This window comes from Oncorhynchus mykiss, chromosome 13, assembly GCF_013265735.2.
Source record: "Oncorhynchus mykiss isolate Arlee chromosome 13, USDA_OmykA_1.1, whole genome shotgun sequence".
Taxonomy (NCBI): domain Eukaryota; kingdom Metazoa; phylum Chordata; class Actinopteri; order Salmoniformes; family Salmonidae; genus Oncorhynchus; species Oncorhynchus mykiss.
In genome coordinates, this window is record NC_048577.1 from 6,475,852 (window position 1) to 6,483,351 (window position 7,500).

The 7,500-nt window shown below is 54.7% G+C and overlaps 1 protein-coding gene across 5 annotated transcripts in view; it reads right to left on the reverse strand.

Annotated features, from left to right (window-relative positions):
* The window catches only part of LOC110487211 (calmodulin-regulated spectrin-associated protein 3-like), a 38,224-nt gene that overhangs the window by 5,379 nt on the left and 25,345 nt on the right, over positions 1–7,500 (reverse strand). For 3 of the 5 annotated variants that reach the window (XM_036940006.1, XM_036940005.1, XM_036940009.1), the window contains 6 exons: positions 6,664–6,725; positions 6,347–6,377; positions 3,391–5,992; positions 3,053–3,174; positions 2,381–2,688; positions 593–761 (listed from right to left, as the gene is read on the reverse strand). In XM_036940006.1, coding sequence (XP_036795901.1) covers positions 593–761; positions 2,381–2,688; positions 3,053–3,174; positions 3,391–5,992; positions 6,347–6,377; positions 6,664–6,725 — 3,294 coding nt within the window. The remainder of the gene's footprint in view (positions 1–592; positions 762–2,380; positions 2,689–3,052; positions 3,175–3,390; positions 5,993–6,346; positions 6,378–6,663; positions 6,726–7,500) is intronic. The other 2 variants (XM_036940008.1, XM_036940007.1) reach the window with 2 other exon arrangements.

The following is a 7,500-nucleotide window of genomic DNA, read 5'->3' on the forward strand; positions in this document are numbered from 1 at the left end:
TTACCCTGGATGAATATACCAGAGAGAGAGAGAGAGACAGAATGAGAGAGAGAGACAGAATGAGAGAGAGAGAGACAGAATGAGAGAGAGAGAGAATGAGAGAGAGAGACAGAGAGAGAGACAGAATGGGAGAGAAAGAGACAGAGAGAATGAGAGAGACAGAGACAGAGACAGAGAGAGAGAGAGACAGAGAGGGAGAGACAGAGACAGAGAGAGAGAGAGACAGAGAGGGAGAGACAGAGACAGAGAGGGAGAGACAGAGACTGAGACAGAGAGAGAGAGAGAGAGAGAGAGGGAGAGACAGAGAGAGACAGAGACAGAGAGAGAGAGAGACAGAGAGGGAGAGACAGAGACAGAGAGAGAGAGAGAGACAGAGACAGAGACAGAGAGAGAGAGACAGAGAGAGAGAGAGACAGAGAGAGAGAGAGACAGAGAGGGAGAGACAGAGAGGGAGAGGGAGAGAGACGGAGAGACAGAGAGGGAGAGACAGAGAGGGAGAGACAGAGAGAGAATTAGGGAGAGATAAAGGGAGAGAGAGACAGAATGAGAGAGATAGAGATAAAGGGTCAGAGGGAAAGAGAGCGAGTGTTACCTGGATGGTTTCTTGCTAGGGTTAGGGACGGTGTGGTTAGGGACGGTGTGGTCAGGGACGGTGTGGTCAGGGACGGTGTTGTCAGGGACGGTGTTGTCAGGGACGGTGTCGTCAGCCATAGCAGCCAGGTTGAGAGAGGAGTGAGAGTACACCTTAGTCAACTTAGAACCTGGAGAGAGAAGGAGGGAGAGAGAGAAGGAGAGAGAGAGAGAAGGTGGGAGAGAGAGGACAGAGAGAGGGGGGAGAGAGAGAAGAAGAGAGAGACGACAGAGAGACAGAGAAGAAGAGAGAGAGAAGAAGAGAGAGATAAGATGGGAGAGAGAGAAAAAGGGAGAGAGAGGAGGGAGAGAATAAGAGAGAGAAAAGAAGGGAGAGAGGAGGGAGAGAGAGAGAAGAAGAGAGAGATAAGGGAGAGAGAGAAGGGAGAGAGAAGAAGAGATAGATAAGAAGGGAGAGAGAGAAGAAGGGAGAGAGAGGAGGGAGAGGAAGGAGAGAAAAAGGGAGAGAGAAGAAGAGAGAGATAAGAAGAGAGAGATGAGGGAGAGGAGGGAGAGGAGGAGAGAAAGAGAAATGAGGGAGAGAGAGGAGGAGGGAGCGAGAGGAGGAGGGAGAGAGAAGAAGAGAGAGATAAGAAGGGAGAGAGGAGGGAGAGAGAGAAGGAGGGAGAGAGAGAAGGAGGGAGCGAGCGAGAGGAGGAGGGAGAGAGAGGAGGAGGGAGGAGAGAGAGGAGGAGGGAGAGAGAGGAGGAGGGAGAGAGATAAGAAGGGAGAGAGGAGGGAGAGAGAGGAGAGAGAGGAGGGAGAGGAGGAGGGAAAGAGAGAAGGAGGGAGAGAGAGGAGGAGGGAGAGAGAGGAGGAGGGAGAGAGAGGAGGAGAGAGAGAGAGGAGGAGGGAAAGAGACGAGGAGGGAGAGAGAGGAGGAGGGAGAGAGAAGAAGAGAGAGATAAGAAGGGAGAGAGGAGGGAGAGAGAGGAGGGAGAGAGAGAAGGAGGGAGAGAGAGGAGGAGGGAGAGAGAGGAGGAGGGAGAGAGAGGAGGAGGGAGAGAGAGGAGGGAGAGAGATAAGAAGGGAGAGAGGAGGGAGAGAGAGGAGAGAGAGGAGGGAGAGGAGGAGGGAAAGAGAGAAGGAGGGAGAGAGAGGAGGAGGGAGAGAGAGGAGGAGGGAGAGAGAGGAGGAGAGAGAGAGAGGAGGAGGGAAAGAGACGAGGAGGGAGAGAGAGGAGGAGGGAGAGAGAAGAAGAGAGAGATAAGAAGGGAGAGAGGAGGGAGAGAGAGAAGGAGGGAGAGGGAGAAGGAGGGAGAGAGAGGAGGAGGGAGAGAGAGGAGGAGGGAGAGAGATAAGAAGGGAGAGAGGAGGGAGAGAGAGGAGAGAGAGGAGGGAGAGGAGGAGGGAAAGAGAGAAGGAGGGAGAGAGAGGAGGAGGGAGAGAGAGGAGGAGGGAGAGAGGAGGAGGGAGAGAGATAAGAAGGGAGAGAGGAGGGAGAGAGAGGAGAGAGAGGAGGGAGAGGAGGAGGGAAAGAGAGAAGGAGGGAGAGAGAGGAGGAGGGAGGGAGAGAGAGGAGGAGGGAGAGAGGAGGAGGGAGAGAGAGGAGGAGAGAGAGAGGGCGGGTATAGTATGTTGATAACTTGTCATTATGCAGAGTAAAGCAGCAGAAGACGAGAGCATCAGTGTGCTGGGCTGGAACAAAAGCCTGCACCTCCGTCCCCCTGTCCCAGACACTGTAAAGGGGAGCAGTAGAGCGTCTGGCTAACACACACAAACAGACACCCTATCGTTACAATTCCATTACCCATAGTGCTCTTGGCTGGGCTGCGGGACAGCTGTGACTCCTCCCGGGTCATGCTCCGAGGTCGGGGGCGGGACTTCTTGGCGGCGACTCTTCCCTGATTGGTGTGTTTCTGACACAGCACCTTATCCAGGTCAGACATGATGCGTATCTGCTGGCGGTGGGCGTACTCCTTCCGCGTGAAATCACCACGGCGACTGGGCGTGGTCGGGGGGGTGAGGGAGGGGACACCGGCGGCGGGGGGAGGGGTGCAGGGGAGGGGAGGGGTCTGTGGGAGAGAGCCTCTTCGCTCCTCCTCCTCAGAGGGGGGTCTAAAGGAAAGATGGAGGGAAAGGGGGGTTAGTGTTATGGTGATGATCTATATGTTTATTTGTTGAGTGGATGATGAGTGTGTCTGTGTGTCTGTGTGTGTGTCTGTCTGTGTGTGTGTCTGTGTGTCTGTCCATCTGTGTGTCTGTGTGTGTGTCCATCTGTGTGTCTGTCCGTCTGACTGTGTGTCTGTCCGTCTGTCTGTCTGTCTGTCTGTCTGTCTGTCTGTCTGTCTGTCTGTCTGTCTGTCTGTCTGTTTATTTGCTGAGTGAATGATGAGTGTGCCTGTGTGTCTGTGTGCCTGTGTGTCTGTCTGTCTGTCTGTCTGTGTGTCTGTGTGTCTGTCTGTGTGTGTGTGTGTGTCACCTGCTCTCTCTCTCCTGTTCGTTCCACTGTCTCCTCCTCTTCAGGTCCTCTGCTCTTTTCTGCTGTCTCCCCAACAGAGCAGCTCTCCTCTGAGCCATCTCATCTTCACAACGCACCTCCTCCTGCGCACACACAAACACACACACACACACAAACACACACACACACATTGTCATTACTTTATTGGCTACCACTAGAAACACATCATCTTTGATTTCCTTATGAGTCAATAATGAAACGATGAACTTCAATTAACGTTGTTAGTTAGTTAGGGCTTAGTTAGGGCTTGTTTCTGGGAGGGACTATTCTCTCTCTGTCTCTCCCTCCGCCAGACTCACCTTGACGAAGAATCCAACCCCTCCTCTCGCCTCCGGTTCCGTCTGCTCTGTGGGTTCCACTGAGGGTTCTCGGAGTTCTGTGTTCTGTGTCTGTTCTATTTGATACCCCGTAGATTCCCTCGGTTCTCCCGTGGGTTCCAACGTTTCTCCTGTTGGAGGTTCTGTGTGGTCGCTCATGGAGTCAGAGAACAACTCCTGTCCTTCTGTGTCAGTTGGCTCGTCACTGCCCCCCTCTGGCCCTCCCAGGGATGACAATGACACCTCCATCAGGCTGTAACGATTCCCTCCTCCTCCTCTCCCTCCCTCCCCTCCTCCGCAGTAAGCGGCCGACAGCGACAGGGTCTCGCTCTCAAAGGAGCCCTCGGAGGGGGCTCCAGAGCTGCTGCCACCCCCAGAACGGCCTCTCCTGGGCTGGGGAAACACGGGCCGGCCTCCCCCTAAACCCTCCTGCTCCTCCAGCTCCAGGCTGAACTGCGTCTCGCTGGAGCCCGTCTCTGAGGTACTCTCCTCGGGCTGGGGCAGCATGGCGGCAGGGGGTTCCTGGGGGGTGCAGGGGCCCCCGATACGGAAAGAGGAGGAGGTCTGGACCTGGCACTGGCTGGGGGAGACGCGTCGCAGGTGTGGGAGGGAGTCCACATGCTGCGGGGGGGTGAGGACACGGGTGGAAGGAGGGAACTTCAACTCAGAAGGGCGGGGGTGGGGTTGGGAGGGGCGCGGGTGGTGCTTAGGGCTACGGGGGGAGGAGGAGTGGATCTTTGTGCGTGGGGCAGGGCAGGAGGAGGAGATGGGGGTTTTGGGAGGGTTGGAGGAGAGCTGGGGGAGGGCCCTGCGAGAGGGGGAGGTAGTGGAGGTGGGGGTTTTGGGAGGGGTGGAGGAAAGCTGGGGGAGGGCCCTGCGAGAGGGGGAGGTAGTGGAGGTGGGGGGTTTGGAGCCTGCAGGAATCACCCACGCCTTACTGATGCTCTTGGTCGGGGTTCTAGTCGGACTCTTAGTGGGGGTCCTGGGTGGTGTCCTGGGTGTACTTTTAGGTGTAGTTTTGGGTGTAGTTTTAGGTGTGGTTTTGGGTGTAGTTTTAGGTGTGGTTTTGGGTGTAGTTTTAGGTGTGGGTTTGGGTGTGGTCTTCTTGCCCATTAGCTGTTGTTGTTGTTGGGTCAGTTTCTGCATGTCGTTCTGTAGTGACCTCAGAGCCTCACTCAGCTTCAGGACCACCTCATTATACTCCCCTAGAACAGCCCCTCCCCCCGGCTCAGGCCCCTCCCATTTATCCGCCCCTTTCTCAGCCCCCTTCCTCGTATCCATGGAAAACGTCACCTGCTTCTCCAATCGCGCCTGGGGGCGGGAGTTCCCTTCATCTGCCTTATCTTTCTCCTCTCCCTCTTCTCTCTCCTCCTCCTCTTTCACCTGCTTCTCCAATCGCGCCTGGGGGCGGGAGTTCCCTTCGTCTGCCTTCCCTTTCTCCTCTCCCTCTTCTCTCTCCTCCTCCTCTTTCAGCTGCTCCTCCATGCGGCTGAGACGCTCCTCCAGAGATATAGGCTCCTCTCCTCCCTCTCCTCCCTCTCCTCTCTTCAGCTGTAGGAAGGCAGTCTTGCCCAGCCTCTGTCTGTGTCTGGTGAATATGGCCTCTATGCGTCTCTTCTGGGCCTCGATGGCTCTGCGTTTCTCCTCCAGGCGGGCCCCCAGCTCCCAGGCCTCTGTACCCGGCTCAGGGTGCTTCCCTCCTGGGCTAGGGGTGGTGTGGGTGGGGGTATGGAGGGTGGGGGTGGTGTGGGTGGGGGTATGGAGGGTGGGGGTGGTGGGGGTCGGGGTGCTGGCCGACTCCTCTCCCGGTGCGGCCGGCTGTCTCCTTCTGTCCCGCCGCTCGGCGAAGCTCGTCATCTGCGGGCTGCTGCTGCCCCCGGTGTTGCTGATGCTGCCGTTGCCGTGACGACCATGGCCAGGGCGGACGTTGCCGGGGGTGTTTCTAGGAAGGTCGTCGGAAGCTTCCGATGAGTCCACACTTCCGTCGCGGAGTACCGAGTCATCGTCCCGCGAGCCATCCGATCTCCCCTTCTCCCCCTTCTCCCTGCCTCCCACTCTCCGCTTCTCTCCTCCGCCCCCCTCCCCTCCTATTGGTCGGTAGAGCATTCCGGAGCGGCAGGGGGCGGAGCTGCTGAGCTGGGTCAGGTCGTATTCAGGAGAATGAAGGAAGAAACCTGCAGGAGCTCCTTCTGGACGCAAGCGTGGCTCTGGCCTTCTTTCTCCTCCTCCTCCTCCTCCATCTCCTTTCTCTCCTCTTTTCCCTCCTCCACCTCTTTCTCCTCCAGGAGTGTGGATGATCTCGACTGTCGGCAGCTCCCCTAGGGCCGGTGTGTGTGAGTGTGTGTGCGGGCCCCAGGAGGAGCGTTGAGGGACAGAGGCGCTGACCAGGTGACTGAGGTCCTCGGGGGGGCTGTAGGGGACCCGTGTCATCCCCGATGACATCCTGCTCGATGAAGTCATCATGGCGGGCACGCCGGCGGTCAGGCTGTTGGTGCTGGCAGAATGCACGGGGTTGCCCATGACAACGTCCACGTCACTGTCCAGACCGAATGGAATACTGAAGGTCACAGCCGAGAGTGGACGACTGGAGAGAGAGAGGGAGAGAGAGAGAGAAAGAGGGGAAGAGAGAGAGAGAGACAGAGAGGGAGAGAAAGAGGGAGGAAGAGAGAGAGATGGAGAGAAAGAAGGAGGAAGAGAGAGAGATGGAAAGAAAGAAGGAGGAAGAGAGAGAGAGAGAGAGAGAGAGAGAGAGAGAGAGAGAGAGAGAGAGAAGGAGGAAGATAGAGAGAGAGAGAGAGAGAGGAGGAAGAGAAAGAGAGAGAAAGAGAGAGATGGAGAGAAAGAAGGAGGAAGAGAGAGAGAGAGAGAGAGAGAGGTCCAATGAACTAGGAGGATGGTCCTAAATAAATTTCTCCCCAGGCTGAAACATCCTACTCACCGGATCTGTTTCTTGGTCCACATGTTCCCTTCTAAATGTGACAGAAAGGGAGATGTAGTCAGGAAGAGATCTCCAACACTTAGACTTCTCTCAATTGCATACTCCTCGTGTCCTCTTTCCTCGTCGTCTTCTCAAAACCCATTGGATGAGAAAGCCAGAGGTCCCTCCCCTCTGACCTTTACCCTCCAATGGGTTTTGAGAAGTAGACGAGGAGCGAGGACAACGAGGACAACGAGAAGTATGCAATTGAGGAAAAGCCCACAGATGCAGAAAGGCAGCTTTTAAACTACATTACCCAGAATTCCCATCTCTCTTACCAGATGACGCAGGAGAGGATATGGGGACAAAGGGCTGTTTGAAGATATAGGAGGGAGAGCCACTGGAACAGAAAACACATTATTATTCACAATGACTCTGTCTGTAATATACGTCTCGTTCTGCCATAGATACAATAAACATGTGGATGTGTTTCTGTTTGGTTCCTCACTGTTCTCTGGGGTCTAGACCCATATCACATCATGACGAAGACTGTGTTATCGAGACTCATAGTAATGGATGTGTTTCTGTTTGGTTCCTCACTGCTCTCTGGGGTCTAGACCCATAACACATCATGATGAAGACTGTGTTATCGAGACTCATAGTAATGGATGTGTTTCTGTTTGGTTCCTCACTGCTCTCTGGGGTCTAGACCCGTAACACATCATGATGAAGACTGTGTTATCGAGACTCATAGTAATGGATGTGTTTCTGTTTGGTTCCTCACTGCTCTCTGGGGTCTAGACCCGTAACACATCATGATGAAGACTGTGTTATCGAGACTCATAGTAATGGATGTGTTTCTGTTTGGTTCCTCACTGCTCTCTGGGGTCTAGACCCATATCACATCATGATGAAGACTGTGTTATCGAGACGCCAATGAGATTCAGTATATAACACAGACTCATAGTAATGGATGTGTTTCTGTTTGGTTCCTCACTGCTCTCTGGGGTCTAGACCCATATCACATCATGATGAAGACTGTGTTATCGAGACGCCAATGAGATTCAGTATATAACACAGACTCATAGTAATGGATGTGTTTCTGTTTGGTTCCTCACTGCTCTCTGGGGTCTAGACCCATATCACATCATGATGAAGACTGTGTTATCGAGACT